The 26,160-nt window shown below is 51.8% G+C and overlaps 1 protein-coding gene across 1 annotated transcript in view; it reads left to right on the forward strand.

The window, feature by feature from the left end:
- The first annotated feature begins 827 nt into the window (after nucleotides 1-827).
- The window catches only part of NOS2 (nitric oxide synthase 2), a 36,950-nt gene continuing 11,617 nt past the window's right edge, over nucleotides 828-26,160 (forward strand). Inside the window, exons 1-17 of the mRNA XM_056126511.1 lie at nucleotides 828-934; nucleotides 4,791-4,881; nucleotides 5,774-5,893; nucleotides 6,958-7,106; nucleotides 11,496-11,658; nucleotides 13,405-13,496; nucleotides 14,264-14,405; nucleotides 14,687-14,826; nucleotides 16,886-17,060; nucleotides 17,152-17,253; nucleotides 18,176-18,370; nucleotides 19,597-19,679; nucleotides 20,032-20,176; nucleotides 21,147-21,251; nucleotides 23,381-23,430; nucleotides 24,426-24,600; nucleotides 25,394-25,526. Coding sequence (XP_055982486.1) covers nucleotides 828-934; nucleotides 4,791-4,881; nucleotides 5,774-5,893; nucleotides 6,958-7,106; nucleotides 11,496-11,658; nucleotides 13,405-13,496; nucleotides 14,264-14,405; nucleotides 14,687-14,826; nucleotides 16,886-17,060; nucleotides 17,152-17,253; nucleotides 18,176-18,370; nucleotides 19,597-19,679; nucleotides 20,032-20,176; nucleotides 21,147-21,251; nucleotides 23,381-23,430; nucleotides 24,426-24,600; nucleotides 25,394-25,526 — 2,167 coding nt within the window. The remainder of the gene's footprint in view (nucleotides 935-4,790; nucleotides 4,882-5,773; nucleotides 5,894-6,957; nucleotides 7,107-11,495; nucleotides 11,659-13,404; nucleotides 13,497-14,263; nucleotides 14,406-14,686; nucleotides 14,827-16,885; nucleotides 17,061-17,151; nucleotides 17,254-18,175; nucleotides 18,371-19,596; nucleotides 19,680-20,031; nucleotides 20,177-21,146; nucleotides 21,252-23,380; nucleotides 23,431-24,425; nucleotides 24,601-25,393; nucleotides 25,527-26,160) is intronic.

The following is a 26,160-nucleotide window of genomic DNA, read 5'->3' on the forward strand; positions in this document are numbered from 1 at the left end:
TGGATGAATAACATAGAGTGAGCACTGCAAGGAGGAATTACATAGAGGACCGTTTGGCTAATTCCAGGCAATCTGGAAGAGTGGGTTGCAGTGGGCTCAGCAGAAGTGACTGCTCTTTGTCCTTCTGCTCTCATCTCGCCTGGATCTCCAACCACCTGGGGCCCAGGTGCCACACCAGCAACCCTGGGCAGAACAGAGCAATACAGGGCCCTGCCCCAGAGCAAGAACCAAGAGCCTGGTTGGATCCTGAAGGGTATTTGGTTCACTGCCTACCTCTGGCCCCCCTTTCCACTGAAAGTCACTCCCAGCCTGCACTTTCCTTTGGGAACTCTTCAGGGAACACAGAAGCAGCAGCATTTTATGGGCTGCCCTGAGCAGTGGGAGAGCTCTGGAGCTAGGGCCAGTGGTGAGGCTGCTGTGTGGTTTAAGGGGGTGGGGTGAGATTCTTAATTTTATCCCTCCATCGCCATCACCCCCCAAAAATCGTTCTCCATGAAGAGGGTGCTAACCATGTAGAATGACCATTTTGACATGCCTCCGTAAACTAAGCAGGAAAGTTTGTCTTCTAGAGAACGAAGCACAAGAGGGATTTTTAAATTATAGTCCTTGTAGATGCCTGTGAAATAAACAAACCCCAGGGCCGCCTGCCATGCACCGCCAAGTCCACGTCCAGGGGAATCCCGGAGCCGCATTCCCTGCGGATGCGCGCCCTGGGCACCTGGCGTGGGGGGCGGCTCCCGTCGGGCCGCCTCCGCCCCGGGGTGGGGCTAGAATGATCCCGGGGAGATAAAACGCCCCGCAGGGAGCCGCGTGGACTTCCCGGGGCCATGCGCGAGGGGCTGGGCAGCGCGTGCGAGGCCGCCCGGCCCCGGCTGTGCCGGCTCTTCCGCAGGATCCTCGGGTCCAAGCCCGCCTGCAGCCCCCGCGGAACCAGGTACCCGCGCAGTGCAGGGGTTCGGGCGCGCTTTGGGCAGGGGAGGGAAGCGGGCAACTCCGGGCAGACCCCCAGCTTCGAAATTGGGCGACTGAGTCCTACTGAGCGGCGGGTTTGCCAACAGATGATTAAACGCGGGTTGGAATAGTCGCTAAGAAGATTTGCTTCTAGTGTTTTCCTCATTTAGAAAGTACAAGGGAAGACGGTTCTGTAACCAGAGACAACCCAGAAAAGTCGACTTTGCTCCCAGGAGAACCTAGTTCGTGGGTGCTGAAGTTAAAACTGCGGGTGTTCCAGCTTCTGGGAATTCCTAGATGTTTCTGTACTGGAGCTGCCTCATCCTCTGATAGCTACAACCTGTTAGGCAAGGCAAAGGGGTCCTTGAGGGGCCCAGGAAATGGCTCAGTATACTTTGCAGACAGAAACCCCGGTTTGCTCTCAAACACCCCCAGAACATCAGGCTTGAAGAATTTCCTGAGCACCACTGTGGTCCCCCACCCCCCTTCCAAGACAATAAACCAGCAAGAAGTTCTTTTCTTCCTAGAACTTTTTTCTCTCCTTGGTCTCTTTCCACTGACCTTTGGTGTATGGGGAGGCGGGGAGGGAGAAGGCATGGGAATTGCACTGGAATCCGGAATCCAAGTTGGACTCCAAATAAGCCGCAGGTTTGCAGCTCTGATCATCGCATTCAGTGTGGCTTCAAGGGCTGGTGAAGAGTCCCGCATCCAAACAGCCTCACGCTGCTCAGGGTCTTGCCCTTCATGAAGAGCCACAGCAGGACCTGGCGCTGCCTGAGCCTCCAGACTGTAAGAGTATCTGATAGTCCTTGCAATTATTTGGCAACATCTATCCCCATCTTTAAGACCCTAGCTCCTGTCACCTAGCCCCAAGGAATCTGCAAACCTGGAAAGAAAAAAAGATCACACATAGATTTACTTATTCACTTCTCAAACTAAAGGGTTTTTTTTTTTTTCAGCTATAAAAGGAATTTGTGGTCACAGACAAAATGCAGCAGTAAAGAAACATTCAAACTACCCTTGCTCTTGTCACTCAGTTCTGGTCCCTTTCAACCTGAGTGACCTTGTCCAGTTTTTCTCTGCTCCTGAGCATACAGACACCAAGAGCCCCTGTATACAATCTGCAGCGTTGTTTATAAGAGTGGAGAAACAGGATACAGTGTTCAATGCCCGCCTGTAAGTCAGGAGTACCAGACTAGAGATCCTTGATAGAGTGGATTTCCAGATTTTTCTTTAACATTTGGGGGAATATTGTTACAACTGTACAAGGACATTATTTTTCTATCTAAATGTTACAGTGTATCAGGAAACTGCTCAAATCCTCCAGATGTATGACCAGAAGTCAGTGAGAGGAAACAAGTGCAAGCAAGTGGGGGACAAGGGGGGGGGGAGGCGGACTGTAGCTGAGGGGCGATGGCAAAGTCTGAGAAGAACTGGAAGACCTCAGTGAGCCTCAGGCCCTCTGCTTTAGCCACTCTGCTGGGACTTTGCAGCATACTTACTAGTTCCATGTCCAGATTTTGAACTGACTGCTGGTGAGTGCACCAGTCCAGGCCAGAAGAGCAAGGGAAGCTGGTGACAAGTACTGGGGGTAGGGGTGCTTTTGCTTTCTGAAACCTACTTAGGTGCTTTTAAAGGGACCCGGTCTTTATGATTTTAAATCCCATCATGGCCCTTCTGTTGTTAACTATATAATGTTAACATAAATGAATAAAAGCCACGAATTTTTCCAATAATGAAAGCAATAAACACTCATTTGTCAGAGTCCAGTGTCTCAGGCAGGGATTAAGTAGGAAATGAGAGACTTCTATAATTGTCTCCAAGCCCCATAACCCCCTAGATATGCACACCCCAAATACTGCAAAGAACATAAGCTTTCAAACTAAGATCCCCAGGGGTGATTTCTCCCCAGAGCAGCCATGTGTGGGGTGTAACTCTTGGGGTGCTCACATGGATTCAGCCCAGGGTGGTCTCATTTCTTCTGTTCTCTATCGCATTTGCCAGGAGTGTGAACCAGCTCCCTAAGCCAAAGCTCAAGTGATTTTAGACTATCTTGGCTTTTTCCATCTTCCAAGGACAAAGTTCTAATTATTTTTAGGTAACATGAACTGGAATGATAGATAGCACAGCTGGAGGGCATTTGCCTTGTGTGCGGCATGGCCAGGCCGAGCCAGGTTCATTTCCTCCGCCCCTCTCGAAGAACCCGGCAAGCTACCGAGAGTATCTTGCCCGCACAGGAAATCCTGGCAAGCTACCCGTGACGTATTCGATATGCCAAACACAGTAATAACAAGTCTCACAATGGAAATGTTACTGGGCCCGCTCGAGTAAATCGATGAACATCGGGAGGACAGTGCTACAGTGCTAACCTGAACTGGGGAAAGGAAGGTGTGGAGAGTTCATAGGGGTTGTTATGTTGTTGTTTGTTGTTTGTGTTGTGGTGCAGGGCATCAAGCTCAGGGTCTCACATATGCAAGGCATGCACTCTACAACTGAGCCACATCCCCAACTCCTTGACTAAGTTTTCTAATTGTGTGAAAAAAAATTTTTTTTTAATTTTGGGGCCATGCCTGGTGGTACTCAGAGGACACTCCTGACTCAGTACTCAGGGTGTATACTGGTGGTGCTTTGGTGGACCATGAGGAATCAGAGATTGAAGCTGGGTCTCCTACATGCAAAGCATGTGGTCCAGACCTTTAAATGATCTCTCTGGCTTCTCTAAATCCCTAATTTTTAATAAACATAACCAATATGCTTTCTTTGTTGCTTTGTTTTGGGGTCACACCTAGTGATGCTCAGGGGCTACTTATGATTTGGTGCTTAGGAATTACTTCTGGCCATGCTGAGGTGGGGAAGGGGTGGCACACCGTACCAGAATTAAATCTGGCATCCTGCATGCGAAATGAGCTCCCATCAATATGCTTTTAAAGATTACTGGGCCAGTGGGATAGTAGTGGGCAAGGTACTTGCTTGCATGTGGCTGATATGGGTTTGCCCTCTAGCTAGAGATATTTATGGATGACCATGAGTCTCAGGTTTGTTTGGGAATGTTGAGTGGGACTGGAGAGAGAGCTCCACGGGCTGAGTGGGACGCCCTGGTTTGCATGCCGGAGGCCCTGGTTTGATTCCTGGCACCACAGGGTCCCCTGTGCTCCAGTGGAGCAACCTTTGAGCACTGAGTTGGAGTAGCTCTGAGCACTGCCTATTATAGCACAAAAACTAAAAAACTTTAAAATGATGGTAGTTCTAGGTGGGTAGAGATGGATCAATATTGACCATGGTTGATAATTGTTGAGTGGGAGTTGAATCAGAGTAGAAGGGCCCATGACAGTTAACAGCACTGTTCTTTCTAAAAGTGTCCTCAAAATATTTTCCATAACCAGTCAAACAAGATCATCAATAATAAATCAATAATAAAACAGCAGTAATAGATATGAGTATCATTAATGAACTTTTCCCAAGATATTTTAAATAGACATCAAGAATTATAAATAAAGAAAGCTTCAGTTCCAAAGCTACCAGTGGGGGGTTGCCCTAAGCCCCCAAGCCCTCCACCATGTTTCTCCCTGACTATGGGAGACACAGTTGGCGTCTCCACAGAACCCCTGACTGCAGCTTAAGCTACTGACTGCCTCATGCTGTTGGGGCTTTGTAGGAGGCAGAGAAGAAGGATTGGAGGGAGATTTCTGGGGGACCCAGGCCTCCCTGAAACACCCTTCTTGTCAAAAACCAGGAGCACTTTCTGCCCTGGGGACCTGTGCTGCCCCCACTATGGAGTGAAGGCTCGGCCGAGGGGCCTTTGAGACCGTCCACCTCATCAGAGCTGTTTCCTTTTGCAGTGCAGCAACACAGGATGACCCAGAGGGCCCAAACAGCCTTGGCCACAAGCTCCGGAATGAGTCCCCACAGCCCCACTCAGGCACAGAAAAGGTCAGTAAATCACATGGGCGTGGGAAACCCCTTCTTTCTGGGCCAGGCTGATGGGGGAAAAGCGGGGGTCTGGGTGATGGGTGGAGAGTAGGGGGGCCCAATGGGGTGAAAATGGGATGAGCCCTAATGATCGGAGTAATGGTCCTGCAGGTGCTGGGCATGCAGGCTGGCAGCGTTGGAGCAGGGAAGGGCCCTGTAGAATAAGCCCAGGGACAGCAACGGTACAGCAGGAAGGTCATTTGCCTTGCATGCAGCAAACCCAGGTTTAATCCTGGGCATCCCATATGGTCCCCTGAGCACCGCCAGAAGTAATTCCTGAGTACAGAACCAGTAGTATCCCCTGGGCATTGCTGGGTGTGGCCCAAAAACAAAACAAATGAACAAATAAAGAATAAGCCCAGTTGCCACCACCTGGAACCTCGTCCTTGGGTGTCTACTCCTCCTGCTCCAGCCTCAGTGTGCAGGGCAGTGCAGAGAAATGGGAAGAGGCGGGAGATGAGTTGGTTTCACCTTCTTAAATGCTTCTTTGAGGGGTCTTCCCTGTCCTGGTTTCTGTTGTTGTGGTGTTAGCTGTGATAACTCCCCGGCTCTGACCTTCTCCCTCTCCCGGGTGTTGCTCTGCGGAAGCATTTGGCAGCACTTGGGTGAGGACAGAATTCTGGCCAGTGTCCCGGGCACCTGGAGCTCTTTTCAGGCTCTTACCCAGGTGGTCAGGCTGCCAGGGTTGGGGCAGGGGGGCAAGATGGATTCCTCACCTGTGGCTCCACCCACGGCCCCCAACCTGCTACTCCCCAAAGCAGGGGCCTGGAGGAGACCAGCAGGGTCCCAGGGTTAGAAGAATATGGAATCATTTGTGTTTTTTGTTTGTTTGTTTGTTTTCCCTCCCTCTTAGTCTCCAGAACCCCCAGTCAAGTTGGATGAGCCCCTGGTGACCAGCCCTCGATATGTGAAGATCAAAAACTGGGGCAGTGGGGCCAGTTTCCAAGACACACTTCACCACAAAGCTAAAAGGGTGAGACATTGGGGCCTCCTGGAGACCTACTCTTGTCCTCAGCCAATGACATTGTCATTTGCACTCTTAGTGGATTGTCCCCCACCCCCACCTCCCATGTCCCCAGAAATCCCAGGAGCCCCTGTGTGGGCCAAGAATGCTGGAGACACCCTACATCTCCCAATGACAATAGGCAGTAAAGGGTGCCAGCCCTTAGCTGTCTCCCCAACACAACCCCACCCTGATAATGGAAAGCCAGAGGTGAGCTAAATAATGACAAAAACAAATGATTTCTCAACAAGACTGATTTCAGTCTAGTATCAGGCAGAGTTTTTCAACAGAACTGCCAGAATCTTAACTTTAAGAGAAGGTAGTGAGCTCCCAGTCCTGAAATGTATCCAAATACTTTCTGACAAGTTGCTAGAGAAGGGTCTGGGTGTCCAGTGAATGGTTGAACTCAGTGTCCTTGATGGTCCATCTCTTACCCTAAGTTTCTCATTTTAAATGTACATACATTCTGTGATTGCAACTCTTTCTCAAGAGTTGAACATGTCAAGATCATGCAAATAGAATGATTTCCTACACCTTCCAGAAGTTACCATGCTTTGCATCTGGGGGTGCTTGCTTCTGGTATATTTCCTGTGCCATCCCCTGACTTTGGGATTTGTAGCTTCTCAGTGTCATCTGTTTCGACACCAGTAGAGTATTCCCAGGAGCCATGCAAGTCTCTTTGGATGAGGAGGTGGCAGAGATGTTCCCATGAGTCAAGCCATGGCCATTACTCTGGGTCTGGGCCTGGGGGGAAGTCGGGCCAAGTGGACCCAAGGCAGAGGTGCCATAGGAGCTGGAGCAGCTAGAGTAGAAGGAGGTGGCTGGGGGTGCAGGGTGGCAGGAGGGCAGGGCTATATGACCCTTCTGGAAAAAAGGGTGTGGCATGAAGGTAGACCAGCATCAGTCACAGCAGAATAACCACACAGTGATGTGGTTATACCACAGGGTGGAGGGTACCCCTTTGCAGGAGGACACACAGCACTCCTGCATAAAGGCCAACCAGCTCACCTGGCTCCCTGCCTCTCTCTTTCCAGGATCTTGCTTGCAAGTCCAAATCTTGCCACGGGGCCATCATGAACCCAAAGAGTTTGATCATTGGACCCAAGGATAAGCCTACCTCCCCCGATGAGCTTCTACCTCAAGCGATTGAATTTATCAACCAGTATTACGACTCCTTCAAAGAGTAAGGCTCACTTGCTCCCCCCTTCCCTCAAGCTCTCTGATCTCCAGCCATTTCCCTCTACCCCAAGCCCCTCCCTAAAGCATTTTTCCAAGGTAAAGGACCCCAAGGACCTCAAATTGGGTCTCATAGTGATGCGGCCGACTTGGCCGACCTGAGTTTGATTCCACCGCCCCTCTCAGAGAGCCCGGCAAGCTACTGAGAGTATCTCGCCCGCACAGCAAAGCCTGGCAAACTACCCGTGATGTATTCGATATGCCAAGCACAGTAACAACAAGTCTCACAATGGAGATGTTACTGGGCCCTCTCGAGCAAATCGATGAACAATGGGAGGACAGTGCTACAGTGCTACAGTGACAGAAACATAGCAATAGTGATTAAAAGTGGGGCTAGGGCTGCCAGAGGGATAGAGCAGTAAGTAGGGCTCTTCCCTTGCACAGAGCCAACCTGAGTTCAATTCCCAGCACCCCAATAGGGTCCCCAGAATCCACTAGGTATGAGTACTGATGCAGTGCCCGAAGTAAGCTGTGCTCAGCACAGGCAAGTGGAACCCAACCACCCTCCCCTACCAAAAAAGATAAAGAAGTGGAGTTGGCAGCCAGGTAGATAGCTCAAATAGTAGAGCACATGCCCTGGGTACATGCACAAAACATAGGCAAGGCCCTGGGTTTGAACCTTACTGCCACTTGCTTGTGACCTTGGGGTCCCCTGACTATCGCCAGCTATAGCCTTTATACAAAACAAGAGGAACTGGGAATGTACCTTTGTTTGAGTCTGGTTTCCGCTGTGACTGATGCTGGTCCATGTCCTTGGGCTCTCTGTTCGTCCACTTCATGCTTCCACTTTCTCCTCTGTGAAATGGCAGTGAGGACAGAGCCCAACTCATAATCATTTTGAGGATTCAATAGCTTTAGGCCCATGTCCTGGCAAATTGCAAACTTGGCTAAGAGTTAATGTACACCCAGGGCCAGAGAGATAGTATGGTGGGTCCAAGGCATTTGCCTTGCATGCAGTCGACCGGGTTTGATCCCCAGCACCCCATGATCCCCCCAAGTCCTGTAAGGAGTGATTCCTGAGGAGTGAGCCCTGAACATTGCTAGGTGTGGCCCAAATGAAAAAAAAGTGTATACTCTTTGACTATAAAGGGGAGAGAGAAACCACCTAGCCATGGAGTCCCCTCCTTTGGGTGAGAACTGGGAAGCCCCGAGGTTCACCTGGAGTTACCCAACCCCAGCACACTCTGGCCCCTGACTTGGAGAGGGCCATACTCATTGCACCCATCACTGTGGGCTTCTCCATGCCAGGGCTGCATCAGGATAACTGACTATTCCTTTACATCCTTTTCGAGCTTAAAAAGAACAGCTCAGGACCAGAGAGTTGCTCAGAGGGCTGGAGTACAAGCTTTATCCATATGAGGCCACACTCAGGCCCCAGCACTACTTGTTCCTCTGAACAACAGGGGGAGAGATCTCCAAGCACTGAACTGGGAGTAGTTCCTGAGCCCCACCTGATGGGAACCCCACACCTTCCTCCCCCACAAAAAGATAACAATGCACCAAGGGGGTCTGAGGCAGGTTGGGTGAGGGCATGGATCTACTGTTTCATGGGCTAAGAGGGGAAGTGGATTTCCTGTAACCCCGTGTGACTCTTCACTGCATGGACTAAACTTTAGTTGCGCTCCTGGGACCCACTGGCAGAAAGTCTTTCTCCTAAGATACTGCATTGCATTCACTATTGTGACCCAAACAGCTGCTGAGCTGGGCTTGCAATGGGGGATGGGGGGTGAGTCTTAAACCCACAAAGGAGGCTCTAAGCTTCCAAGTCCAGTGGTCCTCCTTCCTCCCACTTCCCGCTGGCCCCCTCCCCCAAGGATCAGGATCTTTTATGTAGGGGCTGAGGACTGAAGGGGCTGTCAGCTGTGTGTGTGTGTCTGTGTGTCTGTGTGTCTGTGTGTCTATGTGTGTGACCACAACCTCTGCAGAACTGCTGTGGCTGGAAGGGTCCAGATCCATGGACCTTCATTTCCATTGTCGACTTTCAGAGCCCAGGAACTTTTTGATAAGTTTTAATAAACAAGAAAATGAAGCTCTATTTCACATACCTTGAAATCGCAGAATTAGTGAAGCATTTCAGTACTGGGCTCTAGATCTTTGACCTAGAAGTTTCCAGACTCCATCTGGACCTGGAAAGGCTCTGCCAGTGTGTGAAGGCCAGCTGAGTGGATGCTAGCATCAGGGGAACCAGTGTTGTTCTGGGGTTTGATTCAAACCCTTCGACATCTTACCCGGGGAATCACCATTGCTTTAGGACCATGTGGTCCTGAAGTGGTGAATCATACCCATTCACACCCTGACACTAGCAGCCATGGACACAGGTGGCCAGTGGCTTTAGACTGTCTCTTTAGAATGAGGATCTTTGCTTAGACACTGTCACTAACTGGGCACTATGCTCGAATCCAGCTGGCTGATGCCAAAGCCCTTCTCTTCAGAAGCAACAGAGGCAACAGCATTGTAGTGTGTCTGAAAGGGGCTGACAATCACAGGGAACTCGGTTTCAGAAGGCACCAGGTGACAGAGTAAAACAGTCTGTCGTGCCACCCCACCCACAGGTGAGCACTGGCCAGAGCCATCCCCACTCTGTCCCTGTGGGTATGTGTCAGGGGTGGGGGACACAGCTAGAAGCTCTGGAGGCAAGGAGGATTCTTGGAGGGGAAAACAGCAGCCTCTACCCACAGTCCTACCAGGGCTGGGCTTTGAAGATAAAGAATGCAAGTGGCGAGTGTTTTGTCTGGGTGGTGCTTTTATTTTCTTTAATCAAGGAAGAGTTGCCAAGACCCAGCTCCCACAGAAAGGCTGTTTTGTTCTGACGGTTCACTCGCCTTCTCAGGAGCTCTTTCCTTAGCTGGGCTCGCTTGCTGCCATTTCTGAAGCCTTGGTGCTGGAGGGAAATACCAAGGTGTGTGTGTGTTCCCGTGCACGCGTGTGCGTGCACACATGCATCTATGAGTATAAGTGTGTGTATGTGTATATGTGTGAGTGTATGTGTGTGAGTATATGGGTATATGTGTGTATATGTATGTGAGTGTATATGAGTATATACGTGAGTGTGTATGTGAGTATATGAGCATATGTGTGTGAGTGTATGTGTGTATATATAGATGTGTCTGTGTATGAGTATATGGGTGTGTGAGCATGTCTGTTTGTGTGTGCATGTGTATGTGTGTGTGTGTGTGTATTTCAAAGTCTTTCTCATGGGATCTCTCCCTGTGGGATATTAGAAGGGGAAGGAGAGGCGAGGAGGGGAGAAGCTTCTGGAAATGCCCTGTGTGGTTGCCCGTGGGCTGTGTGGGGGTTGAGAAACAGTGCAGAGACCCAGTAACACACAGGTCACTTCCTGGGAGCTGTGCAGGCCTGACCAGGGAAGAGAGGGCTCCCAGCACCTCTGTGCTTGCAGTCACATTTGGGGTGAAGGGAAAGATTCAGAGACATCTGAACAATTGCAGTCTGGCTCCTTACTTGGCTCTTTATCACACACTGCCCACCTCGCATCCCAGACTTCCTAGCATCTGCTTATCCTAGGCCAGTATGTTTCAATGTTTTTATTCCTATGAGCCTTCCCCCAACCACAGTCCTCCAGTTGAAGACCACAGCCTTAAACTTTTTCTTTTTTCTTTGCAGCAGGGATTGCTAGGGGGAGGGGGGTGAGTTTTCTCCTAGCTCTATGCTCAGGGATCACTTCTGGCAGTGCTGGGGGAACCATATGGGGTGCTGGAAATTGAACCCCGTGAGCTGCATGCAAGATAAGTCCTTGACTGTTCCCCCTCTCCAGCCCCAAGTACTACCCTAGACTTTGAATGGTCACAGAAGTGCAGTGAGAGGTGGACAGGAAGGGTGCCGTGGACACCTGACGGCTCACAACACAGCTCTGTGTGGGGGGTGGTGGGGAGGGAGGCCCATCTTTTACATGCCAGAAGTTGTCCACATGTCCCACATGTGCTAGACCCAGAGACAGGACATGGCTGTATCCTGGTGGACATTCCCCTGAGTCCTGGAGGTGTCTGGGTGAGTTGCACCTCTTGCCTGTGCTCACCAGGATGATAAGAAGAGATAATGTGCCTGGCGACTCATGTGAGGGGACAGGGAGCAGTCATGGAACTTGGGGTGTGAACATGAAAGTATGACCGACTTCCTGTTCCAAGAGGTTTTAAGCCCATGAGGGAAGAGCCTGAAGCTGAGGGTGGGGTCTCCATGAAGCTGGTCCCGGTGAGGGACCTCCTGCCCTTCGGCTGGCCTCTTCAAGTTCCTGTATCTGTGCCTTGATTTAATCCCCCCCCCTTCCCCTGCCAATGTGTGGCCTTCTTGTTGATCTTCCTGATGTCTTCCTGTCCCCCAGGGCAAAAATAGAGGCACATCTGGCCCGAGTGGAAGCGGTAACAAAGGAGATAGAAATAACAGGAACCTACCAGCTGACGGGGGATGAGCTCATCTACGCCACCAAGCAGGCCTGGCGCAACGCCCCCCGCTGCATCGGGAGGATCCAGTGGGCCAACCTCCAGGTGGATTTCCGTAGCCGCCCAGGAGAGGAAGGGGGGGGCGGGGGGGCGGTAGGCTGGGCCTGGGGCTCCCCAGTCTGAAGTCAGAGCCCCAGTGCTCTAATTTCTGTCCTGAGCACAGGACAGAGGCTCACTGTGCCTGCACCTGGACTTCCCAGCTGACCTTCCTCCCTTGGGTAGAATTTGGGAGACTAAACAGCAGCTTCAAGGCAGACAGTCTATTTATTTATTTATTTATTTATTTATTTATTGCTTTTTGGGTCACAACCAGTGATGCACATGGGTTACTCCTGGCTCTTCACTCAGAAATTACTCCTGGGTGTGCTCTGTGGACCATATGGGATGCTGGGAATAGAACCCAGGTCGGCCGCAAGGCAAACATCCTACCCCTTGTGCTATTGCTCCAGCCTGAAGGCAGTCTAGTGATGATTTGCGTTGAGGTCCCAGGAACTAGAGAGGTTGTCTTGTCAACAGAAGTTCCAATGAGAAGGGTTAGAGATCAACCTGTTTGCTCTCTCAGGGAGTACATTCCCAGCCCCTTGGGAAATGGTCATGAACCAGGCTGCTCCAAGGCAGTGAACTGACTCTAGGGGTGATAGCCAATGAGAAGTTTTCATAGCAGAGAGAAAGCGAGGCAGAGAAGAGGGAAGGATTTCTTCCATTTTGTATTTGTTCTTGGGCCACACCCGGCAGTGCTCGCAGTTTATGCCTGGCTCTGGACTCAGGAATTACTCCTAGGAGTGCTCAGGGGACTGTATAGGATGCCTGGGATCAAACCTGGGTCTACCGAATTCAGGGCAAACGCCTTACTGTTTTACTATCTCTCCAGCCTCTGGAGGAAGGATTACTAAATTAGACTTGGGGATGCCATGTGAAGATTAGCTCATGTCCTCCATTGGAACAGACACTGTTGCTTCTTAGGATTTGGTGGGTTTGACACCAACACCTCAGTCCATGTGTTGCCATTTTCCTTTTGCTGTTCTTGTTTGGATTTTTTGGTTTTCTTGGCCATACTGGATGATGCTCAGGGCTAACTCCTGGCTCTACACTCGGGAATCACTCATTTTGGTGCTCAAGGAACCCTGTGGGGTACTGGGGATTGAAAGCTGGTCAGCCTCATGCAAGGCAAGCTCCCTACCCGGCGTAAGATCACTCTGGCACACCATTTTCTTTTTAAGACTTGAATGCTTGGATTCTTGGCTCCTAAGAAATGCTGTCTTTATCCTATCCTGCCAGGCCCCAGGGGATAATTTATTGTTGGGTCTTTGGGGAGCATTGGGACAGGGAGACCCACCTAGTTCATCCCATGACTTGCGAGGGCCTCTCTGAAATGTGCTCATGTTGTGAAGGGCCCAGCCTGGGCTCTGGACATCCTGGTTTATGGAACAGGGCAAGCACGTGCTTGAGGCATTTGGAAATTGCTTGGATTTCCCACAAGGGTTTGTCTGGACTCCTCAGGAGAGCAGGAGGTTGGTGGGCAAGGTGTGTTGGCATAGAGAGGGGGCTTCACTCTCACGCCACGTTTTGGATGGTAGGAACAGGATGAGGGGGGCACTGTTCCCTCACTGCTGTGACTTAGCTTCTGTGTATTTGGGGGCACACCTGGCAGGACCTTGCAGTGCAGAGTTCCTGGGGTTCCCACGTGCAGAGAATGTGCTCGGCCTTTCGGCCAGCTTCCCAGCCACTGTCACTCAGCTTCTGATCTGTCCCATGGCCTTGTTCCTCACCATTGCCTCTCGGGCCATGCAGGTCTTCGATGCCCGGAGCTGTTCTACTGCTCAGGAAATGTTCGAGCACATCTGTAGACACATCCGTTATGCCACCAACAACGGCAACATCAGGTGACTGCTGTTCCGGGTGGGCATGGCTTAGCTAAGGCAGGTTTAGCTGAAGCATCTGGAGGCAAGACAGAGTCGGGGGAGGTGAAAGGAGGAAGACTTGGGAGTCCTCAGAAGCCCTCTCCTTGCTTTCCTTCTGACACGGAGCCATTTGAAAGGAGTGAGGAGTAACTTCTGCACTGCTCAAACTTAGGACACCCTGCTTTTTTGGGGGGAGTGGATGCTAATGAGAGGTTGGTTCTCCAGAAGCTAGTTCTTAGAGATGACAGAGTCAGTGCTTATACATCCACAGCCACCCCCTGCCCACCTTACCCTCCTCTCCCAGAGAAGTGTGGGCCAACAGGACCCACCAGTTTCCTCTCATCTCTGTGCAGTTCTGTTTGTTCAGCAATACTCAGTGAGGAGGTGGGAAGAAGGGATGTAGGGCCGTGGGGAATAATTCCCTCAGATGTTGCTGTGAGTTGAGTCACACAGAGCCGAGTATCCAAGAATCGCAGTTGCAGACAGGGAACTACTATGCTGCTGTGAAGAGTGGGTTTACCTTGCCTGGCAGCTGTTGGAGGCTTCCTGGAGAAGGCGATCCCTGTGGTGGGCTTGAAGAAAGCCTAGGAACTGTAGGGGAAAGAGAGAGAGCACATGTGGGGGAAGTAACACATTTTGCCGAGGCCAGGGACAGCAGGAGTTTGGTTGGGGAAACCTTGGGAAGAGCAGGGAGGAAACTCCGGGGATGGCTGGCCAGATGGTAACCACCACCCCCCGCCTTCGCCAAGGTCGGCCATCACGGTGTTCCCGCAGCGGAGCGACGGGAAGCATGACTTCAGGGTGTGGAATGCGCAGCTCATCCGCTATGCCGGCTACCAGATGCCCGACGGCACGATCCGCGGGGACCCCGCCTGCGTGGAATTCACCCAGGTGGGGTTCAGAGTAGCGAGCAGAGGGCAAGGAGGGGGCGCAGGACTGGGGGTCCGTGCACTCGTGATGGGGCCAGGGTCTGTGCACTTGTGGTGGGACCCAGGGGTCCGTGCACTCGTGGTGGGCCCCAGGCGTCTGCGTGCTTGTGGTGGGACCCCGGGGTCTGCACGCTCGTCATGGGCCCAGAGGCCCATGCGCTTGTGGCAGGCCGGGTCCGCACACTGGTGGTGGGGTGGGGTGACAGGGCAGGTCCGCACACTCACCACCCCTCTTGACCCCAGCTGTGCATCGACCTTGGGTGGAAGCCCAAGTATGGGCGCTTTGATGTGGTGCCGCTGGTCCTGCAAGCCGATGGCCGTGACCCGGAGCTCTTCGAAATCCCGCCTGACCTGGTGCTTGAGGTGCCCATGGAGCATCCAAAGTAAGTTGCCTGGGACAGCGTGCTAGTGTGTACCTCTTCTTTTCTCAGGACATCCTAGAGCTCCCCCCAAAGCTGCATCAGCATCCGCTGATGCCCCAAGAGCTGGTGGCTTCTCACCTTGGACGGGGACTCTTGCGCTTGCGTCTCAGGCCTTGGTTAGTTGCACGGAGGGTGGGCTGGCAGAGAGAGAGAACAGAGGTCAGACGGGTGGGGCCCCGAAGTCAGGGAGCAGCGATGCAGGAGAGGCACCTATAAACAGCTCTGAGGGAAGAAATGAAGTCATGGAATCTGCTTATACATGAATGGACATGGAGAGTATCATGCTGAGTGAAATAAGTCAGAGGGAGAGGGACAGACAGAATAATAGCACTCATTTGTGGGATATAAAAATTATAGCATGAGACTAACATCCAAGGACTGGTCCACAGTTGGAAGGCTGCCTTAAGGGCTGGGCGAGAGGGCACTTGGGGTGGAGAAGGGACACTATGACAATGATGGTTAGAGGGATCACTCTGGACGGGACATGTGTGCTGAAAGTGTGTAAAAGACCAAACATGACGGCCTCTCAGTACCTGTATTGCAAACCATAATGCCCAAAAGCAGAGAGAGAATAAGAAGAAAAGTGCCTGCCATAGAGACAGGTGGGAGTGTGGGGGTGTCTGTTTGAGGGGGAGGTGGCAGGAGAGGAACTAGGGACATTGGTGGTGTGGGGAGGGGTATAACTTTGTATGACTGAAACCTGATCATGAAAGCTTTGTAACTGTGTCTTATGTTGATTCAATTAAAACAGTTTTAAAAGTAAAGAGCTCTGAGGTGGCAGCTTTCTGTGGCCACAGCTTGTCTGCCTCCTCACTGACTCTGCTGAGTGTGGCAGGAGTTGGAAGCCTACAAATGACAAAGAACCCCAGGTGGGCAGGAATAGGGCCTCCTTGGTAGAGCACAAGACTGGCATGGCAGGGTCCTGAGTTCTCTCCCTGACTCCCTAAGGCTCCCGAGCCCTGCAGGGTGTAGCCCTGGTGACCCCTGAGTACTACTAAGATTGTCATTTAGAGCCCACTAGCTTAGCTCCTATTCCTGGCAATTCTCAGTTTCAGTTTACCTGTGTGTACTGAGGCTCTCTGCAGCAGGTACTGTGCTGGGCTCGTCTTTTTGTTGCTTGAGTGTGCAGGGATCAGCCATACCTCAGTGCCTTTGCATATGCTCTGCTCTCTGCCTGCCGTTCCCTTCGCTCAGAACTGTGCAGCTTCACATCTTCTTGTCGAGGCATTCCCTCTTTTCCCTGTTTCCCCCCACCATGTCCCCACTCCAGCAGCCTCTCTTGATCTCCAGCCTAGAGGAAGCCCCTTCCCCCGCACTCTAACATAGCACCTGCTGTTTACTTTCCTATTTAGTCTAGACTCTAAACGAAAAGTCCTTGAGGGTCAAGATCTGCTTCTTCCTTCAACAACGCCCTCCCCAATTCCTGGGTAGCTGGCGTGATAGTGCTCCATTCTCAATATTGGCGGAAAAATAAAGGAGTCTAGTATCTTTACCATATCCCCAGACTTTGGTGCTTTTTTGTGTTTGTTAGTTTGGGGGGTAGTTATTTGTTTGTTTTGGGGTCACGCCTGGCAATGCTTAGAGGTTACTCCTGGATCTGCAATCAGGAATCATTGCTAATGATTCTCAGAAGACCATATGGGATGCCAGGGTTGAACCTACATGCAAGGCAATCATGCCGTTCCCCCCCCCCACCCCCAGAATTCTCTGCTTTTGTCTCTGATTTGCGGGTGGGAATACAGAGATTCAGAGAGGAGAGTAACATCCTGAGATCACAAAGGGGTAGCTGCCATAAGAGATCTGACCTCTATGTTGGGTTCTCCCTACCAGCCAAGAGCCTGTTGATATAAGTTGGCATGTGTGAGAGATAAATGTGTAACGAGCTCATGAGAGCTAGTGTGCACTGTCCACCTCTTCTCCTTGCTGCCTTTCCCTGAAGCTCTCTTAGGGGAACTTCGGAGTGTTGTGAAGAGGGTAAAAGCGAAGGCTGTGATTGTGATGTCCTTGGCCTCCCCACCAGGTATGAGTGGTTCCAGGAGCTGGCACTGAAGTGGTATGCCCTGCCTGCAGTGGCCAATATGTTGCTGGAAGTGGGTGGCCTTGAGTTCCCAGGGTGTCCTTTCAACGGATGGTACATGGGCACAGAGATCGGGGTCCGGGACTTCTGTGATGTCCAGCGCTACAACATCCTGGAGGTAACGGGCACCCTCACATGGGGCTGACTGGAGGTGGGGGCCTGGCATGGGATCCAGGGATGGCCTCACCCCTGTGTATCTGGCGCTGCAGGAAGTGGGCCGAAGGATGGGCCTGGAGACACACAAGCTGACCTCCCTCTGGAAAGACCGGGCTGTGATTGAGATCAACATCGCCGTGCTCCATAGTTTCCAGGTCCGAGGACCGCCTCCTGGTCCAGCCACTCTGCCTTCTTCTCAGTTTCCCCTCACTGCTCTTGCTCTATCTTAGAGTCTAGAAACATGTCGGGTCTCGGGAGATGCCCCAAACAGCTGTGTTGAATGGATGAAGTAGAAGTCGCATCCACATGACTGGGGTCTGGGTGCCCTTTGTCCCCTGAGTGACAGGAGCGGCCGCCTCCTCCCCCCCCCCACCCCACAGCTAACTGATGCTGAGGGGAACAGCACTCTCTGACTCTTGTGCCATTCTTACCTGGGATGCATGTCTCCTCCCTCTGCACATAGCCTGTGTGAAGGTATGTAGGGCTGTAGATGCCCCGGACACAGACTTATTCATCCACTTGGTGAGGTTCTAAGGGGCTTTTCCCAGTGCCAGTTTGGCTGGGCCAAGCGTGTGATAGGGAAGGCTCTGGGTTCAGCTTCTAGTCCGGAGTCTGGGCTACTATGTGGATCAGTTTTCCCCACATCCAGCTCCCCCAGCACCTTAGTCCTTTTCCCAGAAGCCTCTGCATCCTTGGTTTGGCGAGTCGCAGGCACTGTAAGAGAGACGGGAACTCTCTAGCAGGAAGTGACCCAAAGGCTCTAGAGTTGGACTTCCTGGCTCTTGGCTCCATTGTTGGGAATTCAAGGTGGATGTTGAGCTCCATCTGAGCTTCCATTCAGAGCTGAGAGGAGGCTGCAGGAGGCCTATGAGCTGGCCGTGGTTCTGGGCATCTCTCAGGTTCCCCATAAGGTATTCCAATTCAGCAGCAAGAAGTGGGCAGGAGGACTTGCCCTCCCACTTCTCATTTGGCTGTGCCTTTCCCCGGCTCATCTGGGGGCCTGTGGCCATGGTACCCACTCTGGATTCCTGCTCTCCACTCACCTGCAGCACCCCTTCTTGCCTGCCTCTGTTGTAGAAGCAAAATGTCACCATCCTGGACCACCACTCAGCCACAGAGTCCTTCATGAAGTACATGCAGAGCGAGTACCGGGCGCGTGGGGGCTGTCCGGCCGACTGGATTTGGCTGGTTCCCCCAATTTCTGGAAGCATTACCCCTGTGTTCCACCAGGAGATGATAAGCTATGTCTTGTCCCCTTTCTTCTACTACCAGGTAAGGTGGGCCTTCTCTCTTCTCTGTCTTGGGAGCACAGGTGTGGGGAGGGCAAGCATATGTGTGAGCAGGGTTCATATGTGAGAAGGGATGTGCAGGCACACATATGTGCCACACATGTATGCACACATACTCCCACATGGCTGCTTGCGAGACATGCCCTCCATTTAGGGCCGTCCAGTCTTGGCTTAAGGGAGCAGAGCCGCTTTTGTCCATTCAGAGTGGACAGAAGGAAGCAGATGCTTCTTACATGCCTCAGGGTCCAATGCTCTTCAGGCCACTGCGCCCCTGAAGATTAGTCATGGGGCTAACGGTGAAAAGCAAGAGGCTGCCTCCTGTGCCAGACATGTGGGCCGTGGGGGCTGCTTCCTGCCATGCCACCTGGGTGGGCGACACTACCCACCGAGAGCCCATGTCTAACAGGACAGGCACAAGTTCTGAGTTAGGAAAGGAGCTTGATGGATACAAGGTGACTACCGGTGAAAACACAGCCAGGCGTCCAGCCCAGAGCACACTCAGCCATAAGCTCACTCCTAGGCAAAAAAAGACTTTGGCTAGGGAGATAGCACAGTGCATAGGGTGCTTAACTTGCATGCAGCTGACCTGGGTTTGATCCCTGACATCCTGTATGTTCGCCCAACCCCTGCTAAGAGTGATTTCTGAATCCAGAGCCAAAGTAACCCCTGAGCATCACCAGGTGTGGCTCCAAAACCAAAATAATAAAAATAATTAATAAAGGGACTTTGACTTGGTGTGGAGACAGCAGCTTACACCTTGCACATGGATGACCCAGGTTTGACTCCAGGAACTCTATGTGGGTCCCACCAGAAGTGATCCCTGAACTCAGAGCCACAAATAATCCACAAGTAATCCCTGAGCACAGCAGGGTGTGGCCCAATCCCCTCCCCAGTAAAAAGTATCTCAGTTCAAACTTTATATTCTGGAGTCTTCCTGTGGTAAGACACTAAAATTAAAGGAGACTTGGGACCCCTTACTTCTAGGAGTCACTAATGAGAATGCAGTCAGCTGACTGACCACTCTGTCTGGCCCCATGGCAGCTGGACACTGAGGCTGACACTCTGAGGGGGGACAGATAAGTGGGGTGAACAGCACCACTCACTGGCTCACCTGTCCAGTACCCAAAGGGTTCCCTGCTTCTCCTACATCCCCCAGCCCTTGCCTAGCCAGGCTCCCCCGCGCCTCATCCACTTCCTTCTGTCCTGCAGGTGGAGGCCTGGAAAACCCACATCTGGGCAGACGGGAAGCGGAGGCCCCGTAGAAGAGAGATTCACTTCCGAATCTTGGTTAGGTGAGTGGCAGTGATCAGTGCTGGTGTTCATCCCTCAGTCCTTCCCTCTGCTCAGCTCCCCTCAGAGCTTGGGGGCCAGGGAACAAAGAGAAAGGTACTCTATGGAGGGTTTGACGCCCTCTGTTTGGAGAGCCCAGCCAATGCACCATCTTGACTGACTTGGTGCTTACCCCTTTCCTGGAGGAGAGGTGGTGGGTGGCGGTGAGGGTCTGGGTCACTGTTGATTGTAAGAACCTCTTCCTGTCACTTGCCATGTTTGGGTGCTACCCTGACCCCCGATCCCCATCCTTCTAAGAGACTGACTGAGCCCACAGGGTCCATATATCTGTCTCTCTGTCTGTTTGTCCCACAGGGCTGTGCTCTTCGCCTCTGTCCTCATGCGTAAGTCCATGGCATCTCGGGTCAGAGTCACAATCCTCTTTGCAACAGAGACGGGGCGATCGGAGACGCTGGCCCGGGACCTGGGGGCCTTGTTCAGCTGCGCCTTCAACCCCCAGGTGACCTGCTCCACTGACCTTGTTGTCTCCCCCTGTGCAGAGAATTCTGGGGAAATGAATGTGTTTGCTTTAACCCTGGTTGGCGTGGAGAAAGGCTGCTATACTTTATGAACTTGTGATAGGAGGGCAGAGTGTGTTCAGGGGTTCCCAAACATACAGTTAATAAGTTTCACATAGTGCTCCAAGGAACATAGTTAGAGGAACTTTTTCCCAATGAATCCAAGTTTTATGCAGACCCCAGAGGGTAAGGGATGAATGAGCCACAACAAAATCCCGAAGGAATGACAGTTCCTCCTTCATTGTGGGATTTTCTTCTTCACCAATCCCTCCTCAAGCAAGTTGGCCTGGACACAATGGCCCAGGGACACATTTCATCTGAGATTGCTGGGGACATTTATGGGGGGCAAGGGGATTTGGGGCCATACCTGGTGGTGCTCAGGGGCTACTCCTGGCTCTTGCATGCATGTGTTTCTGGGAGTCAAACCTTGGTTGACTGCATGCAAGATCAGAACCTTAGCCCCTGTGTTATCTCTCTGGCCCCTGACATTCTCTTTAGACCAGACATTTTTGTTCTGAAACCCCAAAGGCATTGTCAGTTTTGTGCCAATGCTATGTCAGTGGAAATTCCATCCACCCTGAGAATTCAAAGTAGCAGAGGAGGGACAGTCTCAGGGTGGGCTGATGTGCTGGCTGTGGGGCATGTGGGACAGGAGAATGTAGGGGAACATGTTCACTTGACAGCCTGACCTGTGGGAGGCCCAGGTTCCATTCCTGGCACCACAAGTTGCTCTGGGCACCACAAGTTGCCCTGGGCACCACTGAGGGGTAATTATGAGAAGCAGCTGCCACCTCTGTGCCCCACTGGGCCATTCTAGGGGTACAGAGATGGCACAGCACTAGCCCAGCCAGGTGGGGACAGGGTTGCCCAGGGCTGTGGAGGGCTGATTCCTGCCCCTTTCTGTGTCAGCAGGTTCTCTGCATGGACGAGTACCAGCTGGACAGGCTGGAGGAGGAGCGACTGCTGCTGGTGTTGACAAGCACATTCGGGAACGGAGACGCCCCCAGCAATGGGCAGGTGGGTGCCAGGGCCTCCAGGGGCCTAGGGAATGGGGTAGGGCCTGAGACCAAGGGCCCTTGGTGGGGGCATCTTGGGCAGTGAATCTTCTGCCCCTCTCTGATTGTCCTAACCGTGGCCATTTGCTGAGCCCCCTGGGGTTCTCACACTCCTGTGCCCATCAACTTCCCTTGTGCAATGGACAGATGAATGTTTAAAGGACTTTACAACATTACAATACAGAACACTCAGCTTGCTCTTCAAGACTGTGTTCTCCCTTGCACATGTATCTCGCTTGTTTATCTCTGTGTATTTTGCAGATGTTTTCACTCTGGAGAAGCCCATTTTCTCTCTTGAATACATCCCCCCCCTTTTCTCTTCTCTCGTGTCTTTATAGGCAAATATTGTTGAATAAAAAATACCTTACTGTACAAAAATGAAGTACAGAGCACTATGCGGCACTTTCCCAGTGGGAAGCCAGCAGAACTGTGAACCTGTGACAGCCAAAAACAGTTGCTGATTTTTATTTATTCTTTGATTTATTTTGTGTATTTGGGGAAGATGGCTCTCTGGCAGTGAATGGGGGTCCTGGGGCCATTCCTAGTGTTGCTCAGCCAGGCTGTGTGGCCCAAACAACTCAGTGCTTAGGTCATGCTGTGCTTAGGAGCTACCAGGGCTGCCCGTGGTTGTTCTTTGGGGCAGCAGTGAGGCTGGCTGTATGTGGTACAGGGTATTGAGGTCAGGGCCTCATACATGCAAGAACTGTGCTCCATTCCTTGGAACTCTCTCCCTGGCCCCTGATTGGCTTTTAGCTTGAGCTTCATCTTTGACTTTCTTTTATCTTCTGTTCTGTGTTGTGTTTTATTTCATTTTTTCCCCCCTTGGAAAAAAAAAACCGTGCCATGCTCAGGCGTACTTCTGGCTCTGCCCTCAAGGATCACTCCTGACAGTGCTCAGGAGACCCTAGGGGTGCTGTATTGAACCTGGATTAACTTCGTGCAAAGCAAACTATCACTCCAACCCCCATTTTCTGTTTGTTCTTGTTTCAGGGACACACCAAGTAGTACTGGGGCTAGGGGCTCCTCCTGGCTCACTGCTTAGAGGTTGCTCTTGGTAGTGCTCAGAGAACTTTGAGCACCCAAGATCAAATCAGAATACATGCACTTGAACCCTTCAAACCAGTTTTCTGGCCCTATCTTTGGAGGGTGTGGGTCAGGGGACACACCTGGGAATGTTCAGGTGTGACATCTGGAGGTATTCAGGAGACCATAAGGTGGTGCTGGTGATTCAAACCAGGGTTGGCAGAATACAAGGCCATCACCTTACCACTGTACTATCTCTCTAGACTTCTTACGTTAGCTTTATAAAAAGAGGGATAGGCAGATGGTGCCAAGAGTGGCAAGCGAAAGAAAAAAAGAAAAAGAAATAAGGATTAGGCCAGCACTAGAAAGGTGTTAAAGCTCGATTAACATCAGGGAATTCCTAGTGGTCAAATGTCAAAGGTATATTCAAATTGTTTAAGTATTCAGAAAAGAAAATACTTTCTTGGGGCCAGGAGAGTTCAGCAGGTAGGGTGCTTGCCTTCCTATGTGGCCGACCCTGTTTCAATCCCTGGCACCCTTTATGGTTCCCAGAGCCTCACCAGGAGTGATCCCTGAGCTCAGAGCCAGGAGTGAGCCCAGAGTAACACTGGTTCTGATGTCCTCACCCGATCCCCCGCAAAAAACCTTTTTTACCAAAGTGGTTTGACACTGTCTACTGGGTCACATGCCACTTAGAATCCTGCACCAAAACCCTGCATCAGGGTTATTCTGGGAACATCAGGGTCTTTTGCCTCCCCCACACCACAACACTCAGGTCAGTTTTCTGAGGTATCTCCCAGCCTGTTAGGGACCCCCTGGAATACTGGCAGGCCCCCTTCCACTGGGCATCAGGGCCAGGGAACTGGGCTGCTCTGCATCCTCTGTCAAGGCTCAGGGCCACCTGAGCTGTTGAGGTGGATCTTGTCTGTGAGCCCCAGCTGGGTGGCCACACACAGACATGCTGCAGATCTGGAACCTTCTGTTCAATGTGGACCATATTAAAGGGGGGACAAGGTACAGAATATTTGTTCAACTGGCCCTGAGAACAGTGGTTCTCTCTCTTTCTAGAAATTCAAGAAATCCCTCTTCATGCTGAAAAAGCTGACCAACAAGTTCAGGTAAGACTCCCCCCTCTCCCTCTTGAGCCCAGAGTTCAGGGTCAGAGGTCAGCGGTGCTGGAGTCAGGGGTCATTGAAGGAGACAGCCTCTGGACCATCTTTCTTCTTTCTTGAAAAACATTTTTAAATTAGATCACCATTTTGAATCACAGTTACAAAGTTATTCATTGATTGAGTTTTTATCATAACAATGTTCAAGCACCAATCCCTTCATCAGTGTCCCCGGTTTCTCCTACACCCCTCAAACTGCATCTAAGGCAGACACTTTATACCTCCTTTCAGCACTCAGTCCTCCCCCAGAGTGACCACTTTTGTCCACCAATGTTGTATTGTACCCGTAAGTGTCAAGCTTCCTATTGTAAACCAGTTCACTAATTGTTTCTACTGCCTTTGGGCAATTGTAATTCCTCTCCCATGGTTATATCCCACATATGAGAGAGATTGTTCTGTTGAAGATTTTAGTTCTGATACAAATGCTGTAAAGACTTTCCCAGAAGTGTCTGAAATTTTGCCATGGTATATACCATTTAATCATAGAACCTGAAAAGATAGAGACCAAGAAAATTGTGAACAAGGCACAAATTCTTTTTTCTCTCCTAATTCCTCTTTAGTTATCTTACAATTAATATTCACAACCCCCATGAATTATCTATATTCTGTATTTCTTCATTTTTAGGCATCATGTTCCAATATACATCATGCACACTGATCTCTCCCAACATCAATCCAAGAATAAATACAGAGAGAGAGAGAGAGAGAGAGAGAGAGAGAGAGAGAGACTCACTTTGCATGCTCAAGGCCCTGACAAACCTGTCTTTAACCTGCAAACTCTGCCTCCAAGGCTATGACAGGCTATGCCTGTCACTAGGGACCTGCAGTGCCCCCCAAGCAGATGGTATTTGGCAGTCCTGAACCTGGCAGTATGGGGGTGTCAGAGGCTGTTGGTTGATGCTTGCATGGGTGGGCTCACCCCATCTGTGTTCCTCCTTGGACAGGTACGCCGTGTTTGGCCTCGGCTCCAGCATGTACCCTCAGTTCTGCGCCTTTGCTCATGACCTTGACCAGAAGCTGTCTCTCCTGGGAGCATCTCAGCTCAGCCCCACCGGAGAAGGGGACGAGCTCAGCGGGCAGGAGGAGGCCTTCCGCAGCTGGGCCGTGCAAACCTTCAAGGTCCGTTTCCCAGGAGGAGTTGCCTGACTGCATGCACAGGGCTGGGGCTGGGGCTGGGGCCGGGGGTGCATGCCCAGGACCTCGGTGCCCAGTGTCCCGGGAGGTCTGGCCTCCCAGGCTTGAGCACTCAGGTCTCTCCTGCTCCCCTCCTGGTAAAGCTTGACTTGGCCTGTGCCCTGGTGGGGGAGTGACAGATTCCTTCCACCCAGGGGCGCCTCTGGGTTATGATCTATCCCCCTCATGAAGATCACCTCTTCTCTTTTCCTGTTTGTTTACTTTGAGACCACACCTGGCAGTACTCAGAGCTGACTCTTGACTCTGTTCTCAGGGATCACTTCTGGTCATTCACAGGGGACTGTATGGGATGCCAGAGATTGAATCTAGATTATGTGCATGTGAGACTAATGCCCTACCCACTGTCCTTGCTCCAGCCCATCACAGATCATCTCTTGACCTTTCAGTGTTGTCTCCAGGTCCAAGCACAGAGAGACTGGGGACTGTACACAACTGAATCCTTCGTGCCGATCTTGGTATCTCAGAGTACCTGCGGCTCTCTCTCCTGCTGATTTAGAGGTGCCTGCGTTCAGGCCAAGCATTTGGCTTGACAGTTGTGGCTTGACTTAGAACAGAAGGGCTACCACGCCCTGGTCCCTGGGGACACTGGGAGTCACCCAGCTACCTCTGGCATGGACATAGAGCTCAGTATTGACATGGGGTGCTTCCTATTTTTCTGACATGCCGCTATAAGGAAGGAAGTGGTGGTGATAAACACTGCTGCTCCCTTTTCTTCCAGGCGGCCTGTGAGAGCTTCCAAGTCCGAGGCAAACAACACATTGAGATCCCCAAGCGCTACAGCTGCAACGTGGACTGGGAACCACAGCGCTACAGGCTGGTGCAGGACTCACAGCCTTGGGACCTCAGCAAAGGTACATCCCCCGCCCCTTTTCACATCTCAGGGGGCTGGCTTGTCTGTCCTTCCTGTCTAGGAGGGGATTCTGAGTCCTCCGGGGGTGGTCTCCGAAAACACTAGGGCCCTTGGAACAGAGGGCCCCAAGCATCTCTCTTACTGCATCCAAGACCCTATTGGAAAATGATCCTGTCTGGGGAGCAGGTCTAGAAAGCGCTGTGGGTGGGGGGGTGCGGAGGAGGGCGCCCAAATCCCCTGGACATGAGCAGCTCGGCTCACTGCTCTGAGAGCCTGCGCTCATCTTGCAAGCCAGCTCAGAAAGGGAAGTTGAGGGAGGTGAGGCCAGCCATCTCCATGAGACAGCTGGGATAGGAGCTCCAAGCATTCTCCACCTATGAGGTGACACCAAGCCCCCACCACAGAGCTACAGTCTGACCCCGTCCCATTGCGGGTTCTAGGTGGGGTGGAGCCAATCTGTAGCCCCGCCCATTGTGGGATCTAGGTGGGGCAGGCCATCCTGTGGCTCCGCCCCTTTCCTGCATCCTGCCCCTTTCCTTGGAGCCCTGTATTGCAAGAAAACAAAACAGTTTGGGTAGGTTGGGGGGGGGGGGGGGGGGGGAGAGGAAAGAAAACCTCAGCATGACAGCAGGGAC

Source organism: Sorex fumeus, unplaced genomic scaffold (genome assembly GCF_029834395.1).
Source record: "Sorex fumeus unplaced genomic scaffold, SorFum_2.1 ptg000063l, whole genome shotgun sequence".
Taxonomy (NCBI): domain Eukaryota; kingdom Metazoa; phylum Chordata; class Mammalia; order Eulipotyphla; family Soricidae; genus Sorex; species Sorex fumeus.